This window comes from Mustelus asterias, unplaced genomic scaffold (genome assembly GCF_964213995.1).
Source record: "Mustelus asterias unplaced genomic scaffold, sMusAst1.hap1.1 HAP1_SCAFFOLD_570, whole genome shotgun sequence".
Classification (NCBI taxonomy): Eukaryota; Metazoa; Chordata; class Chondrichthyes; order Carcharhiniformes; family Triakidae; genus Mustelus; species Mustelus asterias.
Genome location: NW_027590520.1, coordinates 126989 through 152821, shown reverse-complemented (window position 1 = coordinate 152821; position 25833 = coordinate 126989). Strand labels below are relative to the sequence as shown.

General features: G+C 46.1%; 1 protein-coding gene across 6 annotated transcripts in view; it reads left to right on the top strand.

Moving 5' to 3' along the window:
• LOC144487067 (NACHT, LRR and PYD domains-containing protein 3-like) overlaps window positions 1-25833 on the top strand; it is a 53152-nt gene that overhangs the window by 10205 nt on the left and 17114 nt on the right. For 4 of the 6 annotated variants that reach the window (XM_078205125.1, XM_078205123.1, XM_078205120.1 and 1 more), the window contains one exon: window positions 16901-17127. In XM_078205125.1, the coding sequence (XP_078061251.1) occupies window positions 17067-17127 (61 nt within the window). In that variant the 5' untranslated portion in view covers window positions 16901-17066. Of the gene's footprint in view, window positions 1-14798; window positions 14857-15552; window positions 15638-16900; window positions 17128-25833 lie in introns of those variants that run through there. The other 2 variants (XM_078205124.1, XM_078205126.1) reach the window with 2 other exon arrangements.

Below are 25833 nucleotides of genomic sequence, written 5' to 3'. Positions count from 1 at the left end.
TTTACCCTGCTAACCCCTGACTCTAGGGTCAGGTTAGCGTGGCCAATCCACCTAACCCGCACATCTTTGGACTGTTGAAGGAAACCAGAGCACCCGGAGGAAACCCACGCAGACACTGGGAAAATATTCAACAGCTAATATCTGCAGCTATATGTGGGAGAGAGTTCCACACTTCCCCCACCCTTTGTGTGAGCAAGTGTTTCCTAAATTTATCCCCTGAATATCCTGGCTCTGATCATAAGATATTTGTCCCCTTGTCCTGAGGTCTCACATCAGTGAGCAAAATTTCTATCAACTGATAATTCCATTCAAAACCCTAAAATCCTCAGAGCAGACCGTTGGAGGGGAAACAGGAGGGGGAGGTTATTTACGGCCTCACTCTTTCAGATAGTTCTTTCCAGATCAGAACTTGCTGTTTAAAACATAACTCATCTCCCTTCTGGCTCCTTTACCAATTACAGAACACCATAAATCTGTCCTAGAACATAGAAAATAGAACAGTACAGCACAGAACAGGCCCTTCGGCCCACGATGTTGCGCCGAGCTTTATCTGAAACCAAGATCAAGCTGTCCCACTCCCTATCATCCTGGTGTGCTCCATGTGCCTATCCAATAACCGCTTAAATGTTCCTAAAGTGTCTGACTCCACTATCACTGCAGGCAGTCCATTCCACACCCCAACCACTCTCTGCGTAAAGAACCTACCTCTGATATCCTTCCTGTATCTCCGACCACGAACCCTATAGTTATGCCCCTTGTAATAGCTCCATCCACCCGAGGAAATAGTCTTTGAACATTCACTCTATCTATCCCCTTCATCATTTTATAAACTTCTATTAAGTCTCCCCTCAGCCTCCTCCGCTTCAGAGAGAACAGCCCTAGCTCCCTCAACCTTTCCTCATAAGACCTACCCTCCAAACCAGGCAGCATCCTGGTAAATCTCCTCTGCACTCTTTCCAGCGCTTCCACATCCTTCTTATAGTGAGCTAACCAGAACTGCACACAATATTCCAAATGTGGTCTCACCAAGGTCCTGTACAGTTGCAGCATAACCCCACGGTTCTTAAACTCCAACCCCCTGTTAATAAAAGCTAACACACTATAGGCCTTCTTCACAGCTCTATCCACTTGAGTGGCAACCTTTAGAGATCTGTGGATATGAACTCCAAGATCTCTCTGTTCCTCCACAGTCTTCAGAACCCTACCTTTGACCCTGTAATCCACATTAAAATTAGTCCTACCAAAATGAATCACCTCACATTTATCAGGGTTAAACTCCATTTGCCATTTTTCAGCCCAGCATTGCAACCTATCTATGTCTCTTTGCAGCCTACAACAGCCCTCCACCTCATCCACTACTCCACCAATCTTGGTGTCATCAGCAAATTTACTGATCCACCCTTCAGCCCCCTCCTCTAAGTCATTAATAAAAATCACAAAGAGCAGAGGACCAAGCACTGATCCCTGCGGCACTCTGCTAGCAACCTGCCTCCAATCCGAAAATTTTCCATCCACCACCACCCTCTGTCTTTGATCAGACAGCCAGTTACCTATCCAATCGGCCAACTTTCCCTCTATCCCACACCTCCTCACTTTCATCATAAGCCGACCATGGGGGACCTTATCAAACGCCTTACTAAAATCCATGTATATGACATCAACTGCCCTACCTTCATCAACACACTTAGTTACCTCCTCAAAAAATTCTATCAAATTTGTGAGGCACGACTTGCCCTTCATGAATCCGTGCTGACTATCCCGGATTAATCCGCATCTTTCTAAATGGTCGTAAATTCCATCTCTAAGGACCTTTTCCATCAATTTACCAACCACCGAAGTAAGACTAACCGGTCTATAATTACCAGGGTCATTTCTATTCCCTTTCTTAAACAGAGAAACAACATTCGCCATTCTCCAGTCCTCTGGCACCATCCCCGTGGACAGCAAGGACCCAAAGATCAAAGCCAAAGGCTCTACAATCTCATCCCTTGCCTCCCAAAGAATCCTAGGATACATTTCATCAGGCCCAGGGGACTTACCGACCTTCAGTTTATTCAAAACTGCCAGGACATCCTCCCTCCGAACATCTATTTCCTCCAGCCTATTAGCCTGTAACACCTTCTCTTCCTCAAAAACATGGCCCCTCTCCTTGGTGAACACTGATGAAAAGTATTCATTCATCACCTCGCCTATCTCTACTGACTCCATACACAAGTTCCCCCTACTGTCCTTGACCGGCCCTAACCTCACCCTGGTCATTCTTTTATTCCTCACATAAGAGTAAAAAGCCTTGGGGTTTTCCTTGATCCGACCCGCCAAGGACTTCTCGTGTCCCCTCCTCGCTCTCCGAAGCCCCTTTTTCAGCTCATTCCTTGCTAACTTGTAACCCTCAATCGAGCCATCTGAACCTTGTTTCCTCATCCCTACATAAGCTTCCCTCTTCCTTTTCACAAGACATTCCACCTCTTTTGTGAACCATGGTTCCCTCACTTGGCCATTTCCTCCCTGCCTGACAGGAACATACTTATCAAGGACATCCAGTATTTGTTCCTTGAAAAAGTTCCACTTTTCATTAGTTCCTTTCTCTGACAGTTTCTGTTCCCAACTTATGCCCCCTAATTCTTGCCTAATCGCATCATAATTACCCCTCCCCCAATTGTAAACCTTGCCCTGCCGTACGGCCCTATCCCTCTCCATTGCAATAACAAAAGACACCGAATTGTGGTCACTATCTCCAAATTGCTCTCCCACAACCAAATCTAACACTTGGCCCGGTTCATTTCCCAGTACCAAATCCAATGTGGCCTCACCTCTAGTCGGCCCATCCACATATTGTGTCAGGAAGCCCTCCCGCACACACTGCACAAAAACTGCCCCATCCAAACTATTTGACCTACAAAGGTTCCAATCAATATTTGGAAAGTTAAAGTCCCCCATGACAACTACCCTGTGACCCCCACACATATCCATAATCTGCTTAGCAATTTCTTCCTCCACATCTCTATTACTATTTGGGGGCCTATAGTAAACTCCTAGCAACGTGACCGCTCCTTTCCTATTTCTAACTTCAGCCCATATTACCTCAGTGTGCAGATCCCCCACGAAGTGCCTTTCCGCAGCCGTTAAACTATCCCTGATTAACAATGCCACTCCTCCACCTCTTTTACCAGCTTCCCTACACTTAGTGAAACATCTATACCCCGGAACGTCCAACAACCATTCCTGTCCTTGTTCTACCCACGTCTCCGAAATGGCCACAACATCGTAGTCCCAAGTACCAATCCACGCCCCAAGTTCATCTACCTTGTTCCAGATGCTCCTTGCATTGAAAAAGACACACTTCAACCCACCTTCCTGTCTACCGGTACCCACCCTTGACCCTGATACCTTCCCTAATACCTCACCACCCGCACTGACTTCCGGACTACAACTCCTTTTCCCACTCCCCTGACAAATTAGTTTAAACCCCCTGAAGAGCCGTAACAAATTTCCCTCCTAGGATATTGGTGCCCCTCTGGTTCAGGTGTACCCCGTCCTGTTTGTACAGGTCCCACCTTCCCCAGAATGTGTTCCAATTATTCACGTATCTGAAACCCTCCCTCCTACACCATCCCTGCAACCACATGTTTAACTGCACTCTCTCCCTGTTCCTCAACTCGCTATCATGTGGCACCGGCAACGTACCAGAGATGACCACATGTTTTGTCTTGGCTCTCAGCTTCCAGCCCAGCTCCAGAAATTCCTGCTTTAAATCCCCGTCCCTTCTCTTACCTATGTCATTGGTTCCAATGTGTACCACGACTTGTGACTGTTTCCCCTCCCCCTTCAGAATCCGGAAAACACGGTCTGAGACGTCACGGACCTTGGCATCCGGTAGGCAACATACCATCCGTGAGTCTCTTTTGCTGCCACAGAAACTCCTATCTATCCCTCTAACTAACGGGTCCCCAATAACTATTGCCCTCCCGCTCTGCCCCTTACCCTCCCGAGCCACAGAGACGGACACAGTGCTGGAGATCCTCTCACTGCGGCTCACCACTGGTATGTCATCCCCCTCAACCGTATCCAAAGCGGAATACTTGTCCTTATCTGCTTCTGACCCTTTTGTCAGTGGAAACACTTCTCATTATCAAAGCCTCCTCATTTTGAACTCCCCTGTTCAGACGCTCTTTATTCTTTGCTCTCGGAGAATAGTGTCAGTTTCTCCATGGTCTAAAAAACCGAAGTTTTTCTTCTCTGTCAATGGAATCAGGACGTCACTGACATTTGTTGCTGATCCCTAATTGTCGATAAGAAGGTGGCGATGAGCCACCTTCATGAACCTTTGCAGTCATTTGGTAAAGATCCTGATTCTTGGACCTGAGCCGGAAATGCTGCTTTACATTCTTTCCAGAGACCTCAAATTGGACGCAGTGCTGTAGCTGAGGCTGAACTGGTGAATGATAAACATAACCTTCTCTCGCCTTTTGTAGTTTATGGGGGTGATTCCCCCCGTCCACTAGCAGCGCAGTGAGCTGAGAGACGCAAGCGAAGACCGTGTAGCGGGCTTCCCGCTGGGTGCCACGGCCTCCGTGTGTCACTGGCCAGATTTTTGGCGCAGTCAGCTTTGTGCCAGAAATCGGTGTGGAGCTGTATAAATTATACTGATGACCATTTGCATAGCGGGCCTGGGACTGAAGTCTTTGGGGCCGGAAGCATCTCCCCCCAGTCCCCCTCCAGGCCAGTGGGGGGTAGAGAGGTCATGGCTGGCCCAGACATGTCTGCGAGACCAGTGATCAGGGCGTGTGGGGGAGGGGTGGGGGGTCGCACGGTCAGTAATGTGTGTGGGGTCGCGGGGCTGGACAGCAATCGGGAGGCTGGCAGTGTGGATTACTGCGCCAGCCCCAGTCTCTGCTCTGACAAAGCAGCGTCTGCACAGTGACCCGCTCAGTGCTCTGCCACCGGCCTCTCCGGCTGGAATAGGCTCCGCCCTGGGTTTTGAAGGAGATTCACGCGAGTGCATTGTGCGCAGAGTGTGGGAGATTTGAAAATCCCACCAAAATAAACCCCAGCGGGAATTCCTCCAGTTTTTACGCGAATTCGGCACTTGGAATTTTTCCCAGCTTTTTAAACAGTGTTGTCTTTTAAAATCTCTGCCCATTTTCCCAAGTCTCTGTTTTTGGGCTCCCTTTCAAATTGCAGCACAAATTATCATGAAGGATTTCAGTTGGAAGTGAAGCTGGGAGCTGCAATTGAAAAAATGGAGAGCAGCGGGTGGATAGATTCTTCATTTGTATTTTGGGAAAGGGGAAGCTGGTGATTGCGGATTCAGACAAGGTGATGGTTGTTAAGACTGTCCACGCTCCATTGTAAGATCTTTCTCTTTTCTGTTCCAGCCATTCTTAATTGGCTAAATGTGTGAACTTGACTGCCGCTTTGACCCTGACTACTTCTCCATGGACATTAATATCTTCTTTTCCTGTCTGCCAGGCAGTGAACTGAAAGTGTTAATTTGTATATTACTGCCTTGGTCCCCAGTTGGCAAATGTCTGGCTTTTAATTTAAACACATCAGAAATAGTGTCAGTTGTAGACTGCATGGCCCCTTGCCCCTGCTCTGCATTGAATATAATCGTGGCTGCTCTTCTGCCCCAACTCCACTTTCCCAGCTGCTCCTCATGTCCCTTCACTCGATAAGAGATCAGAAATCTCAGTCCTGAATATTTTCAGTGCTGGATCATCCACCTTCTCTGGGGCAGAGAATTCCAAAGATTCACAACCCTCTGAGTGAAAACATTTCTCCTCACCCCAATTCTAAACAATCCACGGCTTATCCTGAGATTTTGCACTGCTGTTTCCGATTTCCGAACGAGTGGAAAATAATTACTTAGTGTCTACATTGCCCAGCCCTTTCAGATACTTGTATGTTTCAGTGCAATCACCGCTTATTCCTCTCAACTCAGAGTATAAGCCAAAATTATTTGGTTTGTCATCCAGGAGAACTATCTCATCCAGCATTTCATATCCCTTTGAGGCCTCATTTCTCTTTAGCTCTGTGTCTTCTTCCAGACCTAGAATTTTCAACCTCCTGTTCACATAGGTCCATGGTTTTTCCCCTCTGAGATCTCAGCATTCCTCCACGTTTGGCCTCCTGTGTATCTCCACTCCCTTTGATCTGCAGCTCTGAAATTCCTTCCCTGAACTCTTTGCTTTTATCTCTTTTACCTGGAGATGGTAATCACTTTTTCATCCAACTTCCCTCATAACTTCCCACAGAGAAAATACTCAGAACTGAAGTGGATGGCCTCACACTGCTTATTCATAGATTTCCAGTTTTTTTTAATGTTGTAGCTTTACCAACTCACTGAGTCTCTGTGTTCCTGATTTCTAGGAATTAAATAGGGTCAAATTCTGATTCAATTACAGCTAGTAGGTCAGGAAACTTAAAGTATGAGCTAAAATACAAGTTCAGATGAAGGGTCATCCTGACTCAAAACTTTGGCTCGATTCTCTTTTCATTTGGAGGCCCACACTGTCTGTAATTTACACACAGTAAAACAACAACCTGAGTTGTTGTCTTGTCCTGCAGGAGAACCAGTGGGACTCGCCCAACAGAGATGGAGAGTTGGAAGCAATATTAGAGTGCACACTGCTCTCACCTGTCTTACTGTTATCAATCTGACATTAAATTTGATATTTAACCTCGTGGATCCGATCCAGAATCCTCAGCATATTGGATCAGGTTATAAATCAGTAATTTCCAAATCTGTGTATTTAAAATCACTCGATAGCAAATCTTTTGTTCAGCGATTTTGGTTGAACCCAGAATAAAACTATCAGTAAGTTTAGGGGCCTGATTCTATAACTGGCACAGGATGGAACATCGAACCATAGAACCATAGAAAATTACAGCTCAGAAACAAGCCTTTTGGCCCTTCTTGTCTGTGCCGAACCATTTTATGCCTAGTCCCACTGACCTGCACTTGGACCATATCCCTCCACACCTCTCTCATCCATGAAACCGTCCAAGTTTTTCTTAAATATTAAAAATGACCCCGCATTAACCACTTTATCCGGCAGCTCATTCCACACTCCCACCACTCTGCGTGAAGAAGCCCCCCCTAATATTCCCTTTAAACTTTTCTCCTTTCACCCTTAACCCATGCCCTCTGGTTTTTTTCTCCCCTAGCCTCAGCCGAAAAAGCCTGCTTGCATTCACTCTATCTATATTCATCAAAATCTTATACACCTCTATCAAATCTCCCCTCAATCTTCTACGCTCCAGGGAATAAAGTCCCAACCTATTCAATCTCTCTCTGTAACTCAGCTTCTCAAGTCCCGGCAACATCCTTGTGAACCTTCTCTGCACTCTTTCAATCTTATTTACATCCTTCCTGTAACTAGGTGACCAAAACTGTACACAATACTCCAAATTTGGCCTCACCAATGCCTTATATAACCTTACCATAACACTCCAACTTTTATACTCGATACTCCGGCCAATGTACCAAAGGCACTCTTTACGACCCTATTCACCTGTGACATCACTTTTAGGGAATTCTGTACCTGTATTCCCAGATCCCTCTGTTCAACTGCACTCTTCAGAGCCCTACCATTTACCCTGTACGTTCTTCTTTGGTTTGTCCTTCCAAAGTGCAAGATCTCACACTTGTCTGCGTTAAATTGCATTTGCCATTTTTCAGCCTATTTTTCTAGTTGGTCCAAATCCCTCTGCAAGCTTTGAAAACCTTCCTCACTGTCCACTACACCTCCAATCTTTGTATCATCAGCAAACTTGCTGATCCAATTTACCACATTATCATCCAGATCATTGATATAGATGACAAACAACAATGGACCCAACACCGATCCCTGCGGCACACCACTAGTCACAGGCCTCCACTCAGAGAAGCAATCCTCCACAACCACTCTCTGGCTTCTTCCATTGATGTGGAGATTGTGTTCTTCCATTGAGCCAGTGTCTAATCCAATTTACTACCTCCCCATGTATACCTAGCGACTGAACCTTCCTAACTAACCTCCCATGAGGGACCTTGTCAAAGGCCTTGCTGAAATCCAGGTAGACAACATCCACTGCCCTCCCTTCATCCACTTTCCTGGTAACCTCCTCGAAAAACTCTAATAGATTGGTCAAACATGACCTACCACGCACAAAGCCATGTTGACTCTCCCTAATAGGTCCCTGTCTATCCAAATATTTGTAGATCCTATCCCTTATCACACCTTCCAATAACTTGCCCACCACCGACGTCAAACTTACTGGCCTATAATTTCCCGGATTTCTTTTGGAACCTTTTTTAAACAACGGAACAACATGAGCCACCCTCCAATCATCCGGCAGCTCCCCCATTTTAAATATGTTTGCCAGGGCCCCTGCAAGTTCAACACTAGCTTCCCTCAAGGTCCGTGGGAATACCCTGTCCGGTCCTGGGGATTTATCCACTCTGATTTGCCTCAAGACAGCGAGCACCTCCTCCCCTTTAATCTGTAAAGGTTCCATGGCCTCCCTACCAGTTTGCCCTATTTCCGTAGACTCCATGCCCGTTTCCTCAGTAAATACGGATGCAAAAAAATCATTTAGTATCTCCCCCATCTCTTTTGGTTCCAGTCCACCACTCTGGTCTTCAAGAGGACCAATTTTATCCCTCACTATCCTTTTGCTCCTAACATACCTATAGAAGCTCTTTGGATTTTCCTTCACTCTGTCTGCCAAAGCAACCTCATGTCTTCTTTTAGCAAACATTGAAAAAGTGTTTTTGCTAAACTATGGTTTCTAAAGGTTGCCCTTTGAAACTGATTATCCAATCATTCTCGGAATAAAAATGTTGCACCATCTGAAATAAACAATCCGAGTTCAACTGATTAAAAGGGAGGTGCAAATCCTCCAGAAGTTTCACACTTCATTATTCAACCAACATTTAAATACAGTAACAGGATGAAATTATTCTGCCCCTTGAGCCTATTCCTCTATTTAATTAAATGTTGCCTAATCTGCATCTTAACTCCATTTACCCTGAGTAGATGTCATCCTCGATAAGGACAGTTGACGATGACCTGCCATTGATTCACTTCACTTGTCATCCTGAGTTAATGAAATTCTGAGCATCTTCTTGAATAACTCCATTGGGTCAGAATCCACCGTGTTTGGTGTCTCAGTTGCTGGTTTACAATAATAAATGTAACTGGAGTGTTAGTGCTCACTGCCCAGCAGCTGCAGCCATTGTTGCTCAGAGATCATTCAGTTTGGAAGTTAAATGGTTAATCTCCATGTAGAGAAACAGCCCTTCTCTCAGCTCATTGACCAGGAACTGGCTCCTGGGTTCTGGGGTGAAACCACAAATATCAGGAAATCAATGTTTGCTCAAAATTCCGAAGTCCCAGTTGGAATTTGTTTCTTATCATTTGACTGATTTACTGAACATCTCTGGAACAAGAAGAGTCAAAGTAAAATTTCAAATGAAACTTGTTGACAGTTGAATTAGCCGCAGGTTGTCAAACTGGTTGAATTTGATGCCTGGAATGGGGCCGCTCCCTTCTCTGCAGTAAGTGGGGAATGTTTAAATTGAATTCCATGCTGAGGATGGGCAGCAGCTTTCACACAGAGGGTAAAGCTGTGAGCCTCACTGAAAAGGGATACAATCACGTTTCCAATTTGTTTCATTTCAGCAAGTTGCAAGAAATTTCTATCTCATTGATGCAGAGGATCAGGGATAGAACTGACACACACTACACGGAAATGAAGAGACAGGGATTTTTTGCAGACAGAAGATAAGATTAATGTAACTTCTTACATTTAATGCCTTGACCAGTATTCTGTACATGCAGCTTGTCCTGGATTCCAACATATCTCTGTTTCTTTGGTCTCTCTTTTCCGAATCCATCCATTTATTGTGTATTTCATCGGCTTATTCGCCTTTTCTAAATGCGTTACCTCACACTACTCTGGATTAATTTTATTTGACACTTTTCTGCCCAGCTGTTCAGTCCACAGACATCTTCCTTCATTCTAAAGCTTTCTGTCTCACTGTTAACGACTCAACCAATTTTCATATAACTTGCAAACTTCTTAATCATGACTCTTATATTTAAGTCACTGTAGCAGGATCATTTGCAACCTCAGGAAGGTTTTTCTTCTGCAATTCACTCCAGCCCCAATTAAGTCTCCCATGTGGGGTTTATGAGGCCTGGCCAATGGTGATGGAACCAGTAAATGTTTGATCGCAATATTGGAAGGGCTGGAACCCCGAGGTACAATGGCTGCTTATGGGTGGAGCACTCTTCAGGAAGAGGACCTGTGTTTAGTTTACAGGAAGTCAGGAAACTTCTCCACACCTTTCGCTCGGATTATTGCTCGTTGAATTTGGAAATGGGAGGCTCTGACGAAGAACTACAGAGGAATGTTCAGAACTGTGAAGAGTGGAGAAATAAGCAGAGGACCTTCCTTGTGCCAATCACTGCTATATTTAAGACTGAATTATTGATATTTACCACAAACAGCAAGGCGACGAGTACGGAGTCCTCACTGGATTGTCATTCAATTACAAAAAATATCCATCCACCATTACAATTTGATTCTAGCCATTGAGCCAGTTTTGGATCCAAATGACCACTTTCTTTCCCTTGGATCCAATGGCTTTTACTTTTCTGACCAGTCGTCAGAAAAACCTCACTAAAACCCACGTAGACTGCATCAAACAAGTGTCTCTCTCATCTGAAAGAAATCCAGTGAGGATAGTCAGACTTCACCTTTCTTTTACGAATTGATGCCTTTCCAAAGGATCATTTATAATAACTGTCGGAAGGTCTTTGAATAATTTGTCCACCAAGATCAAACTGACTGACCTGTAATTACCCCTTGCTGCTTTTTAAATAACTGTACAACATTAGCAGTTCTCCAATCTGACAACATCACGCTGTAGCCAAAGAGCACTGGAAAGTGATGGTTAAAGCTTCTTTTTATTCCCTTCCTCATCTTGGCAGCCTGGGATACATTTCATCCAAGTCTTTCAAAGATGGTAAATATCTCAACACTTCATCCCTCACTAAGTTTAACACATTCAATATTTCACAACCCTCATCTTTAACTGAGAGGTCTGCTTCGCTCCCCTGTTTTGTGAAAACAGACACACAGATCATTAAGAACCATGTGCATTTTGTCTCTCTCCATCCACAAGTTTCCATTTTGTTTTTTAATCCTTGGTATTCTTGTCTGAATTATCTGTTTGCATTTTTTGTCTTTATAAAATATATTTTGTCTTACCTTTTTTACTGCCCCCTTATTGTTTCCTGCCCTCTCTTTGCGTTTCCAAGTTCCTTTTTAATTCCAGCTCTGTAATTGCAGACTGACACATTCCCAGGTTCAGGATAACGTACTGGGGCCACAGTAAAATCTGGGGCAGCTCCCACAAAGTGAGACCCCTCAGCGAGAGAATGAAAACTCAAAATAAACCCTCAGGCTACATGTTTGACATATGTTCACGCTAAATGTTAACTGTGATTGTGAATGGAGTGAATAACATACAGAATTGGGAGAAACTTATTTGTTTTGCACTTTGTGTGCTGTCAGCTTTGAGTAGTCTTGTAATATACTTTTGTAACCTTCACGTGTAGAGTATATTGTTGGACAAATGCATTTTGATGGTTCTTTGCCCCCTAACCTCAATTCATGTCAGTTAATTTTGGGACAGTTGAAATCCACTTTGATCGCTGCCATTTTGTTTCTGCACTTGGAAAGGCCAGGCCTATTCGGGAAAGTCAGCATGTGCCTGTGTGGGGCAGGTTATGTCTTACTAACTTGATTGTTTTTTTTGAGGGGTGATGAAGGTGATCGATGAGGGTAGAGTAGTGGATGTAGTCTACATGGACTTTAGTAAGGCTTTCGACAAGGCCCCTCATGTTAGGCTCATCCAAAAGATTTACAAGCATGGGATCCACGGTGACTTGGCCACTTGGATTCCGAATTGACTTGCCCAAAGAAGTCAGAGAGTTGTGGTAGAAGGGTGTTTTTCAGGCTGGAGGTCCGTGACTAGTTATGTTCCACAGGGATCCGCACTGGGACCTATTGCTTTGGGATATATATAAATGACTTGGATGATAACATGGATGGGTCAGTAAATTTGCAGACAACTCTAGATATGTGGAGTTGTGGACAGTATAGAAAGTTGTCAAAGGATACAGCGGGATATAAATCAGTTGCAGATATTTGCAGAGAGGTAGCAGATGGAGTTTAATCCGGGCAAGTGTGAAGTGTTGCACTTTGGAAGGTCAAATGTTAAGGGTAAGTATACAGTCAATGGCAGGACCCTGGATAGCATTGATGGACAGAGGGATCTTGGGGTTCAAGTCCATAGCTCCCTGAAAGTGGCTACACAAGTAGATATGGTGGGAAAGAAAGTGTACGGCATGCTTGCCTTTATTGGTCGGGGCATTGAGTTTAAGAGTTAGGATGTCATGTTGCAGCTTTATAAAACTTTGGTTCGGCTGCACTTCGGGTATTGTATTCAATCCTGGTTGCCACGTTGCAGGAGGGGTGTGGAGGCTTTGGGGAGGGTGCAGAAGAGGTTTACCAGAATGCTGCCTAGATTCGGGGATATGAGCTATAAGGAGAGGATGGACAAACTGGGGTTCTTTTCTCTGCAGTAGCAGAGGCTGAGGGGAGACCTGAAAGGAATCTCTAAAATTTTACAAGAAGATTTTCTACCGAGAGTTACTACTAAGAGGCATGCACTTAACGTGAGAGGGGGAATGTTCAACAGAGATGTGAGAGGCATATTTTTTACTCAGAGTGGGAGGTGTCTGGAACGTGTTGGCAGGGGTGTCAGTGTAGGTGTCTGGACCGCGGTGCCAGGAGTGGCGGTGGTAGGTGTCTGGAATGCGTTGCCAGGGGTGGTGGTGGTAGGTGTCTGGAACGCATTGCCAGGGGTGGTGGTGGTAGGTGTCTGGGTCACGTTGCCAGGGGTGGTGGTGGTAGGTGTCTGGGTCACGTTGCCAGGGGTGGTGGTGGTAGGTGTCTGGGTCACGTTGCCAGGGGTGGTGGTGGTAGGTGTCTGGGTCACGTTGCCAGGGGTGGTGGTGGTAGGTGTCTGGATCACGTTGCCAGGGGTGATGGTGGTAGGTGTCTGGATCACGTTGCCGGGAGTGGTGGTGGTTGGTGTCTGTAACGCGTTGCCAGGGGTAATACGATAGGGGAATTTAATAGGCTTTTAGAGAAGCACATGAATATGCAAAGAAGAGAGTTATACGGACCAGGGGCAGGCAGAAGGGATTAGTTTAATTTGGCGTCATGTTCAGCACAAAATCGTGGGCTGAAGGGCCGTTTCCTGTGCTGTGTTCTATGGATAGAAACATAGAAGATAGGAGCAGGAGGAGGCCATTTAGCCCTTTGAGCTGCTCCGCCATTCACTACGATCATGGCTGATCGTCCAACTCAATCGCCTCATCCTGCTTTCTCCCCATAACCTTTGATCCCATTTGCCCCAAATGCAATATCCAGCCGCCTCTTGAATACATTCTTCCCAGCAATTTCACTACATATTTGCTCTTTGACTTCCTTTTGACTGTCTGGGGTCGATGTTATACTCCCAGAACTGTCAGTGTCCCTTTCTTGTTCTTCAGTTCAATCCATATGACCTCATTTGATGATACCTTTACGAATGAAAATATTATACATTGATGTTAATATTAGTAGAAGAGTGGTAACTACTTTCACCTCCTACAGTGTTCATTGGTCAACTGCTGACACAATGAGAAATTTGGTAACTATATTCAAATTAGAGCTTCAACCAGGCACTCATCTCATGGAGAGTGTCACTGTCCAGAGAAATCATATCCACTTATAATGTATAAGTGCAGAGATATATAATTCATACATTACCAGAGCTTAATATCAAAACTCCATCAAATCAAACACATCAAACATAAATTTTAACATAGTACAACCCTGCCAGACTGTTAGAAACCAAGTGAAGGATTATTTAATTCACCATTGATCACCAAACTCCACATTTCCCTTGATAATATTCTCTGCCATGGCAATTAATCTGGTTTCATCCTGCACTGGGAGTAAATCTTTAACCAATGGGATTACCCAGTGTGGAATCTCAGTGAACAGGATCCCACCTGGAACCAGGTTGTGGAGACCAGTGGGACTCTCTGGATTTCACTGGGCAGCTGTCTGTGTCATACCGGCTGTGGAGAGTTAATGATAACTCTTGGGAAATGCCTGATCCCAGAGCTAACAGATGTTGTATGATGGAGAGGTGGATTTATTCACTGGTTCGGCTAAAGGCAACACTTCAGTCAAATTGATCTTAATCGTTCTTATCTCCAGATGAATGTGGATCCAGATTCACAACAATATTTGACTATTGTGACATACCAAGGGCTATTCAGATATACACGACTTCCATTTGGCATCACGTCTGCACCTGTGTGGTTCCAATGTGCCATGGATCAAATTCTAAGCGGATTAGAAAGAGTCCAGTGTTTCATAGGTGATATCTAAGTTACTGGACAGAATGAGGAAGAACATCTCCACAACCTGGATGTCACACTCCAGAGACTAGAAGATCATGGATTAAGAGAACGGAAAGATAAATACGGAAGATTTCCAATCTTCTATAGATGCAAAGAGACTGCACAAATTGCCTTCAAAAGTCAAAGCCATTTCTGAGGCACCTGCACCTCAACATCAATCATCTTAGTTCTCCTTTGGGCTCATTAAAGTATTATTCATGAAAGGTTTGTCACTAATCTAGCGACTATTCTTAAACATTTACACAACTTTTTGTGTCATAACAGGAAACGGAAATGGAAATGGGTGGATGTGTGTGAGAAAGCCTTCGTACGAGCTAAAGAGGTACTAGTAAAGTCAGAAGTCCTGACACACTTTAATCCAAATTTATCTTTGCAATGGCACGTAACGCATCATCTTATGGGATGGAGGCAGCAGTTTCTCACATAATGCCCGATGGGAAAGAGAAGCCGATAGCTTTTGCACCAAGACCTTGAACAGAGCAGGAATGAACTCTGCACACAAACAAAAGGAAGCTCCAGGAATCATTTTCAGAATCAGGCCAACACCGATGTGGAAGGAAATTTACTGAATTAATGGATAATCGGTCACGAACAATGATTTTGGGGTCTCATACTGAGATTCCATTTCTCACAGTCAGCCAGACATACCATAAAATATCGTAAGTCAAGTTTCCATAGGAAAGCTGAGTTATTAAAGAAGTTATTTTTGGTGGTTAGGGCTCGATATCCAAATCAAGGAGAGAGCAGCGATGTGTTTGTCTTGTGCAAAAGTTCAGAGCCTGTCGCCACGAGCTCCATTTCACTGAGGGGAATGCTCGCAAGGACCATGGTCAGCTCTGCCGAGGGCCGTTTGGCTCTATTCACTCTCCACAGATGCTGTCAGACCTGCTGAGATTTTCCAGTATTTTCTGTTTATGTTTATTTATTAGTGTCACAAGTAGGCTTACATTAACACTGCAATGAAGTTACTGTGAAAATCCCCAAGTCGACGCACTCCGGCGCCTGTTCGGGTTACACTGAGGGAGAACTTAGCGTGGCCAATGCACCGAAGCAGCACGTCTTTCGGACTGTGGGAGGAAACCGGAGCAACGGAGGAAACCCAGGTAAACACGAGTTGAAAGTGCAAAGTCCACACACAGTGATCCAAGCTGGAAATCGAACCCGGGTCTCTCGCACTGAGAGTCACCAGTGCTAACCACTGGGCCACCCATCCCACCCTTTGGTTCAGATTCCAGCATCCACAGTATTTTGCTTTTATTTCAACAAAAGCACTTTGCATTCTTATAGCTCCTTTAATGCTATAAAATATTCCAAAGTCCTTCACTGGAGCAAAATCAGGCAATTTGATTGTCTTACTGTCCTTACTGGGCAGGAGAGTAAAAGCTTGATAAAAGAGGCAGATTTGTAAAAGATTTCTAAGGGACAGAAGGGAGTACATTCTGGAGCTCTGGACCCAGGCAGATGAAGGCACGGCTGACAATGGAGGGATGAAAGAAATGAGGGACACAGAATTGAAAGAACGCTGAAACTTTGGATGGTTCCAGCGTTGGGGAATGTTAAAGATATCGGAAGGGGTGAGATCATTCAGAAAATTGAAGATGGGAAAGAGAACTTTAAAATCAAGGCATTTCTGGACTGAATCCCAATGTCGGTCAGTGAGCATAGGAGGCAGGGTCGACAGGCAGCCTGGAGTGAATAAGATCCAGTTTCATAATATGAGTGAGCATGGGGAAATAAATTTCTCTCTGTGCAACCACACTTTCATTCAGCAGTTAAACAGTTAATGTGTTCACCTTTTCAGTTATCAGATCCTGCAATGAAACATTATGAGCGGCACCATAGCACAGTGGTTAGCACTGCTACTTCACAGCTCCAGGGACCTGGGTTCGATTCCTGGATTGGGTCACTGTCTGTGTGGAGTTTGCACATTCTTCTCGTGTCTGCGTAGGTTTTTTCCGGGTGCTCCAGTTTCCTCCCACACTCCAAATATGTGCCGGTTAGGTTGATTGGCCATGCTAAAATTGCCCCTTATTATCCTGAGATCCGTCGGTTAGCGGGTAAATATGTTGGGATATGGGGTGGGATTGTGGTCGATGCAGACTCGATGGACCAAATGGCCTCTTTCTGCACTGTAGGGTTTCTATGATTCTATGATCTGACAACGGCTCTTAGTTTCAAAGTCCAACCATGAGAAAATCGATGGAGTTTTTAAACAGTTTCAGGGAGACACACAGTGATTCATTCCAGAGGCATGATTCCTATTGAACTGACTGTGTGACAGCAATTCATTACAAATTGTTTGTAACTAATTTTGTTCATAGTTCAAAGAGTTTTTAAACTGGCTCAATGATGTGTTTTCTAAACAGCAACTTCCAGTCGGAGGAAGGAGACAGAGTCAGAGTCGTTTCAGCACAGCAGGAACCATTTAACCCATCGAGATGTAATACAAATCTCAAATTACAGACATCAGATCCAATTACTGAACTGTGATTTGCTGAAAGAAAACCAGGAACAACATCCCGTTTGGTAGCAATGAGTTTACAAAGAGAAAACTCGCAGACTCCACACGGAAGGAAAGAATCTGCAGGTCAAGGTAAGATTTGTCTGCTCCTGTACTTTATGTATTTCTTTATTTTAAACCATTTTCTCAGTCAGACTATGTCACACGGGCTGCTGTAGCCATTCCCTTTCCTTGTGGTTTTGTACAGTGACTGAGCTGGAGCAGTGATGAAGATGATCTGTTTAACAGTGAGGCTCCCAGAATCAGATCACTCCTATTCCACACCATTATTTTTCATTTTCAAGAGGGATGGAATGAGGTGAATCAGAGCATTCCCACATCCCAGTTCAGACCGGGCTGGGCCCTGGACCTTCCTCGATATGGGTTTTACCATAACATTTGCTGTATCTTTTGGGGAAGGTTTCATTTTTGAATTTACAGGTAATTAATTTTAGGAGTTCTGGTGCCCTCAACATACAGAGTTTAGCTGCACAGTCTGCATCTCCCTGCTCCAACCAATTACTTTTGTAATGACAGCACGCTCAAGTGTTTGGCTGAAAGTCAAAATATCAGATGAACACTGTGACATTTTGTAATGTTACAGATAGAAATTCACTGCACTGACTGAATTGGAAATGATAACCTTTCTAACCAGCCTTAAACATTGCTTCCAGCTGAATTGAGTGCAGACTTGTCAAACTGGTTCAATTGGTTTCTCTCTCCTATAAATGGAATCTCTAAATAATCTCATAACAGCTTTTACCAGAGGGTGAAACTGAGACACACGTTTTATAAACAGGCTCAGCTCAGATGGTCGGTGTCATTTCTACTGAGATAACCAGGAATTGGCTGCAGTGAACTGACAAAGGCAGGACCTGCACAGTGACAGCAAACCCGGTGTGATTGAGGTAGAGTGGCAATGTAGTTTCTGAACTGATTGTGAAGTATCCCTTTCTTCCTCACATTTAAATATGTTTCCTCCCAGGGAGATTATGCTCCTCAGCTCCCCACAGTGAATCCATCCTTTGTGGCAATAGCTATTATCTAACTGTGAGCTCCCTGCAGTGAATCCATCCTTTCCAGTTATAGCTATTATCTAACTGTGAGCTCCCGCAGTGAATCCATCCTTTGTGGCTGTCGCTGTTATCTCACTGTGAGCTCAGGCAGTAACTGAGAAACAGTTTATTCAACAGTGGGACCCTCACAGCTCAACTTCTTTCTATTCCCCACCATCCCTCTCATTTTGAATCAGAGGTGATGCGATTAACCAGGGACAGGGTGCACAGGATCTCCACAGACAGAATGACGAGATTGTGGGAGGACCTTCTTGGGGCACAATGTGAGATAATACACTTTGGATTTAAAAGCGACAGATTTGAATCGAGTCGGACATTAATGACAGATGGTCATGCTGAGACTGATTCTTGATACAGAAATCAGTAAATGTTGGATTCAGTTTGAATAAGTTTTTACAGGTCGCTATAATGAGGTTAGTAGGAGCTCAGTGTGTTCCGCTTTGAATTACAGCCACAATGGCTCCAGATGGAGCTGAGCTGTATTGTTTGGTTAATACCTGAGATACAGGGACTGAGCTACTGATAGACTAGTTCAACTGGTTATATTTCTGAGACTAAATCAGCATTGGGTATAATTTAATATGCTGCCCCCATTTGTTGAATTACCTCAACTGATAATTCCTTCTCTATAAGATCCTGTCAATTCCATTCATTAAAATGATAATAAATCCTGTTAAAGGAAAGAAAGCACTGTTCATGTTCTGAAGGATTGTGTGGTTAGGAAACAAATACCCATTCAGTAACACACAACGGGTTACTTGTGGTACCATCAGGATTGAATTGTTAGATCAAACAGTGCGTTAAACTGGGAGGGGATGGTTTGGGGAGCGGTTCAGAACAGAACCCGACATCCTTCAATGGAATTAGATAAATGATTGAAGGAAGAATACGCAGAGTAAGAAAACTTTAACCTTGTTCTCACAAAAAGCCAGTGCAGACATCGGAGCCTGCTCATTAACATAGAACATAGAACAGTACAGCACAGAACAGGCCCTTCAGCCCACTATGTTGTGCCGAGCTTTATCTGAAACCAAGATCAAGCTATCCCACTCCCTATCATCCTGGTGTGCTCCATGTGCCTATCCAATAACCGCTTAAATGTTCCTAAAGTGTCTGACTCCACTATCACTGCAGGCAGTCCATTCCACACCCCAACCACTCTCTGCGTAAAGAACCTACCTCTGATATCCTTCCTATATCTCCCACCATGAACCCTATAGTTATGCCCCCTTGTAATAGCTCCATCCACCCGAGGAAATAGTCTTTGAACGTTCACTCTATCTATCCCCTTCATCATTTTATAAACCTCTATTAAATCTCCCCGCAGCCTCCTCCGCTCCAGAGAGAACAGCCCTAGCTTCCTCAACCTTTCCTCATAAGACCGACCCTCCAAACCATGCAGCATCCTGGTAAATCTCCTCTGCACTCTTTCCAGCGCTTCCACATCCTTCTTATAGTCAGGTGACCAGAACTGCACACAATATTCCAAATGTGGTCTCACCAAGGTCCTGTACAGTTGCAGCATAACCCCAGGGCTCTTAAACTCCAATCCCCTGTTAATAAAAGCTAACACACTATAGGCCTTCTTCACAGCTCTATCCACTTGAGTGGCAACCTTTAGAGATCTGTGGATATGGACCCCAAGATCTCTCTGTTCCTCCACAGTCTTCAGAACCCTACCTTTGGCCCTGTAATCCACATTTAAATTAGTCCTACCAAAATGAATCACCTCACATTTATCAGGGTTAAACTCCATTTGCCATTTTTCAGCGCAGCTTTGCATCCTATCTATGTCTCTTTGCAGCCTACAACAGCCCTCCACCTCATCCACTACTCCACTAATCTTGGTGTCATCAGCAAATTTACTGATCCACCCTTCAGCCCCTTCCTCGAAGTCATTAATAAAAATCACAAAGAGCAGAGGACCAAGCACTGATCCCTGTGGCACTCCACTAGCAACCTGCCTCCAATCCGAAAATTGAATTTAAAACTATTGTAATATCCATGAAAATAAATAATATCAAGGTGTAGTAATCTTACCAAGGCAGGTTTTCCATCACCAAGCACCCATTTATTTACAGTGGCAGTTGAGTGCCATTCGACTGCTGTAGAGTGTAAATAGGCCCTGAGTCTACAACTGCTGGCCTGAGTGGAGCCAACTGATTTTCAAACCCCCACCGTGCCCGCTGATCTCCATCTGTGGCTCGCCGCTGGCAGTGGCCATGCCTGTGACTGGTACTGACGCCTGTACTGACACAGGTTCCCTATTCCGGTGATGGTTCATCTGTTTCCTGATTATCTTGACCTGCACTTGGACTTTGTACAACATGGGCCCGGTCTTTTCCATTACAATCTTGAGGACCCAATGGATGTCGTCCTTGAAGTTCCTCACATGGACTGGGCCACAGGTCTTAAATGCTCTTTCTGTTTGCACAGGATCCTGGTTCTTCTTCTGGGTCTTCAGTTGGGACTCCACCCTCCCTGCCAGGTTTGGGAAAAGTAAACTTTGTCTTGTTTGAAGCCTCCGTCCCATTAATAATTCCACTGCGGCAATTCCAGTTGTTGTATGAGAGGTTGGCATGTTGTTGAATAGAAATCGCACCAGTTTGGTCTCTATGGACACCGCAGGTTGCTTCTTAATGCCCAGATTAAAAGTCTGCACCATTTGATAATGGGTGATAGGGGGCTGTCCTAATGTGTTTGATGCCATTGGAAAGTATGAAGGTGTGAGAGTCGATGCTTGTGAAGGCAGTGCAATTGCCATTGTCAGAGAGCAGGATTTCAGGTATCCTGTGCGTGCTGAAACTTTGTCGTAGGTTCCCAGTGGTAGCCTGGGAAGTGGTGGAGTTCATCTGATGTATTTCCAACCATTTGGAATGTGCTTCGACCAGGATCAGAAACAGAGAGCCCAAAAAAGGCCCAGCGAAGTCTAACTGGACCGCACCCAGGGCCTAACAGACCACTCCCATGGATGTAGGGAGGCTGAGGGGCAGTTTTTGATTCTCCTGGTCCAACTCGCAGTGTTGAACCAAGTCAATAATACCCGTGTCAAGCCCAGGCCACCATACGTAGCTCCAGGCGAGCATTTCCATCTTTGATATCTCGGAGGGCTGCGAAATCTCAGGGTCCTGCAAAATCGTGGGGTGCAGCGATATCTCGGCGTGCTGCTAAATCTCGGCGTGCTGTGGTGTAATTCCATAAGGATCCGATATCATTCTGGGTGAGGGACAACTATGTGGAACCCACAGGATGATGCCATCCTCAACACTGAGTTTGTCTTTCCTTCTCCCAGTAGTGTATCATATCGTCTCAGGGCTGCCCACTGAATCGCCCACAGAGGATTATGCTTTGAATTCTCAGGGGACTGGGTCTTTTTGTGTCCAGTCCTGGGTCCCGGCAAAGGCATTGAGGTTAAGGGAAACCATCGCATGTCAAAGTAAGGTCCTATTTGGAGTCAAAATGAATTAGAGGACAAAAGTTACTGTTTAACCTCCAGCTGCATCGCCGCAACCCCCCACCCCCCCACCCCCACCCTACCCCACCCCAGCCCCCAGACCACCTTTGATATGGTCGGACATTCAGGGCCCAACAGGGAAGTTCAATTAGGAATAAACCTCCTGTAATAATTTACTAACCCCAGGATGGAATTCAATTCTATGGGGTTTGCTGGAGCAGTCGCGACCTGGCCTTCACTTCCACCAGATGGACACTCTTGCCACCCACTCAATAGCCTGGGTGGGACAGCACGGTTGTTTGGAAGACACATTTGTCCCTTTTCATGCATTCCAAAAGCTCCAAAACTTGCCCTTGGATCTTTTCCAGGTTCGCAAAGAGCTCATGTCCCTAAGTTCCTGTGTTGTCCATGTACGCTGCCACCTGAGATTGTGGGGCTGGGTCAGCGGGGGGGGGCGGGGCTGGGTCAGCAGGGGGCGGGACTGGGTCAGCGGGGGGGGGGGGGAGGGCCGGGTCAGCGGGGGGGGCGGGACTGGGTCAGCGGGGGGGGAGGGCTGGGTCAGTGGGGGGGGCGGGGCTGGGTCAGCAGGGGGCGGGGCTGGGTCAGCAGGGGGCGGGGCTGGGTCAGCGGGTGGGAGGGCTGGGTCAGCGGGGGGGAGGGCTGGGTCAGCGGGGGGGAGGGCTGGGTCAGCAGGGGGGAGGGCTGGGTCAGCAGAGGGTGCGGGGCTGGGTCAGCAGGGGGCGGGGCTGGGTCAGCAGGGGGCGGGGCTGGGTCAGCAGGGGGCGGGGCTGGGTCAGCAGAGGGGGCGGGGCTGGGTTAGCAGGGGGCGGGGTTGGGTCAGCAGGGGGCGGGCCTGGGTCAGCAGAGGGGGCTGGGCTGGGTCAGCAGGGGGTGGGGCTGGGTCAGCGGGGGGCAGGGTCAGCAGGGGGCGGGGCAGGGTCAGCAGGGGGCGGGGCTGGGTCAGCGGGGGGCGGGGCTGGGTCAGCGGGGGGCGGGGCTGGGTCAGCGGGGGCGGGGCTGGGTCAGCGGGGGGCGGGGCTGGGTGAGCAGGGAGCGGGGCTGGGTGAGCAGGGGGCGGCAGGGGGCGGGGTTGGGTTGGCAGAGGGCGGGGCTAGGACTGCAGGGGGCCGGGCTGGGACTGCAGGGGGCGGGGCCGCTTTGGCAGGGGGCAGGGCTGGGTCGGCAGGGGGCGGGACCAGGTCGGCGGGGGGCGAGGCTGAGTCAGGGTGTGAGGCCGGGTCGGCGGAGGGCGGGGCTGGTGTGTGGGGCCGGGTCGATGAGCTGACTCACTTTTACATTTCCACAACAGTGTAAGGAGAGGACAGAGACTGAGTTTGAATGGGTTACAACTATAGGGCTAGACAGTGACACAAATAGAGAAAATGCAACAATTTGCATTTGTATAGCACCTTTACCGTAAATGTTATGTCACCAGTGGCTGTGTGTAGAAGGGCAGTACTTTCCCATAATATTCTGCAGTGTATTGACTGGGTCCACTGCCAAGATGCCCACTGCAGTCAACCTGGAAACCACATGGCAGACTGAAGGAGCATCCCTATCAGGAATCAGTGCAATGAGGATTAGCTGTGTTGCCTTGCTGGACTATATAAGCAGAGCACTGAGTCTTGCTAAAGATGTGGAGATGCCGGCGTTGGACTGGGGTAAACACAGTAAGAAGTTTAACAACACCAGGTTAAAGTCCAACAGGGGGAATTCAATTCTATGGGGTTTGTTGGAGCAGGCGCGACCTGGCCTTCGCTTCCACCAGATGGACACTCTTGCCACCCACTCAATAGCCTGGGTGCTCCAACAAACCCCATAGAATTGAATTCCCCCTGTTGGACTTTAACCTGGTGTTGTTAAACTTCTTACTGTGTTTACCCCAGTCCAACGCCGGCATCTCCACGTCTTTAGCAAGACTCAGTGCTCTGCTTATATAGTCCAGGCTATTATAGTCCAGCTTATATATTCCCCAAATAAACCTGTTGGACTTTAACCTGGTGTTGTTAAACTTCTATCTTGCTAAAGAGGCAGGAGACTTAGTGAATGTGAGGAAGGTGCCTGGGAGAGTGAAGAATTTGCTGTGAGCGGAATGTGTTTTGTTGTTGACCTTGGACTATGTGAAAACCCTCATTTGGGTTAAACTTTGATCTGCATGAGAATCCGCTCTGGTAATCTGATTGTCCATCTTTTACACGGTGTTGAGTCTTTCCCTGGGAATTGATAAGCTGTCCAAGTTTAAATAAGGGTATATTTCGCAGTATTTTACAACCTGGCTCGGGCGAGATTCCGATTCCGGGGTGGGCGAGGCAGTAAAACTCCGGCCATTGTGGGTAAAGTTCGGGTCAAAGACGAGCTCGGTGTTTATTTCCTTTCTTTTCTGTTTTGCTGAGTATCTGAATTCCTTTCAATAAATGTTCATATTTATTATTGGATGTTGATAACTGTGTGAGTTGTTGAAATGAGTGAACTCCACTCTGCCGATCACAATCCCCACTCTCTTTAGACATCAGAGTAGTAAAATGTTCCAAGTCAGTTTCCAAGAGAAAATTCAATGGGAAGCAACGGCCCCGGGACAATTAAAGGAGCAGCTGGGCAGGTGACCAATTTTGGTCATTTTGTTCATCTTTTTAAGGCAAACCTGGGAGGAGGAGGGAAAGGAAAAGCGGCCGAGAGTTTTAGGGAGTGAATTCCAGAGCTCAGGATTTGGTCTCAGTTGTTGACAAATTATCCTCAACATGTCAGATTGGGGAAGTTGGAGGGCAGAGATGTCGCTGGCTTGCAGGGCTGATGAAGCTTACTGTTGTATATTGATAGTATTTTAGTTGTTCCTTATCAGCAGCCTTGCAGCTGAACAAGGGCACTTTAAGTGAGGGATTGCATGACGTCATTGGGATGATCCTGTCTGTCGTTTGCATAGGTAACTGGGCAGTGCAACATTACACCCTATAGTGTTAACTATTCCTGAATAAAGCTCTGAAGTGTTACCCAAACTCGAAACGTTGGCTCTATTCTCTCTCCACAGATGCTGTCAGACCTGCTGAGATTTTCCAGCATTTTCTGTTGATATGGCGTGAATAGGAATGGATGGGCCATGGAGAGATTTGAGCATTTAAAATTGAAATGTTGTCAGGCTGTCAATCGGTGTCAGTGGTGTATAAAGGTGAAGGGAATGAGACTTAGTGCGAGTTAGGATTCAGGAAGCAGAGTTTCAGAGCAGTGAGACTGTAGAGCTCGATATCAGCAGCTTACATGTGGAACCTGCTTCCAGGTTGATGAGAAATAGAAGAGGGCCAATGATAAAGATAATGGTGCGGGAGAGACCAGTGTTACTGATTCACTGGATGGAAAGTAACAGGTAAGAATTGAACCAAGAGCCTTTGATGCATTTCTACTCAGCTGGACGACAAGAGGCAGGAGTTGGAGAAGGTTGACATGGCCAAGCATGTTAAGGGCTGCAGACGGGTGAATGAAGATACTTCATTGACTTTTGTCAGAGTCGGATAGGATAGTATTTGTGATTTTAAGAGGAGTGGTGGCATTGTGACAGGGTATAAACATGACTGCGTGGTGCTATTGCAAAAATGGCCATGGATTTGGGAGGTAACAACATGTTCAATGAGTTTGAAGAGGGAAGTGGAAACTGGAGATGGGACAGTGGCTTGTCAGGGTGAAGGGTGGAGTTTTCAAGGAATCTGATGAGAACGACTGGTATTTTGTGAAACTGCTGTCAAATCTCAGAGTTTTCAAAGTTTATTTATTATTGTCTCAAGTAGGCTTACGTTACATTGTAATGAAGTTACTGTGAAAGTCCCCTAGTCAGCACAAATCTTTCTGAATGTGTAAGGAAACCGGAGCATCTGGAGGAAACCCTTGCAGATGCTGGGAGAACATAGAATCCCAATAGTGTAGAAAGGAGGCCATTCGGCCCATCGACAATAATCCCACCCTGGCCCTATCCCCATAGCCTCACATATTTCCCCTGCTAATCCTCCTGACACTATGGGGCAATTTAGCATGGCAATCTGCCTAACCCGGACATCTTTCGGACTGTGTGAGGAAACTGGAGCACCCGGAGGAAACCCACACAGACACGGGGAGAATGTGTAAACTCCACACTGTCACCCGAGGTTGGAACTGAACCCGGGTCCCTGGCGCTGTGAGCACTGTGCCACCGTGCCGTCCAGGCAGCCGTAAATTGTACCGATTTACAGGTTCTCAATAAATCTATCCTGCGCATCTTTGGAGTGCAGACGGTGCAGTGACCCA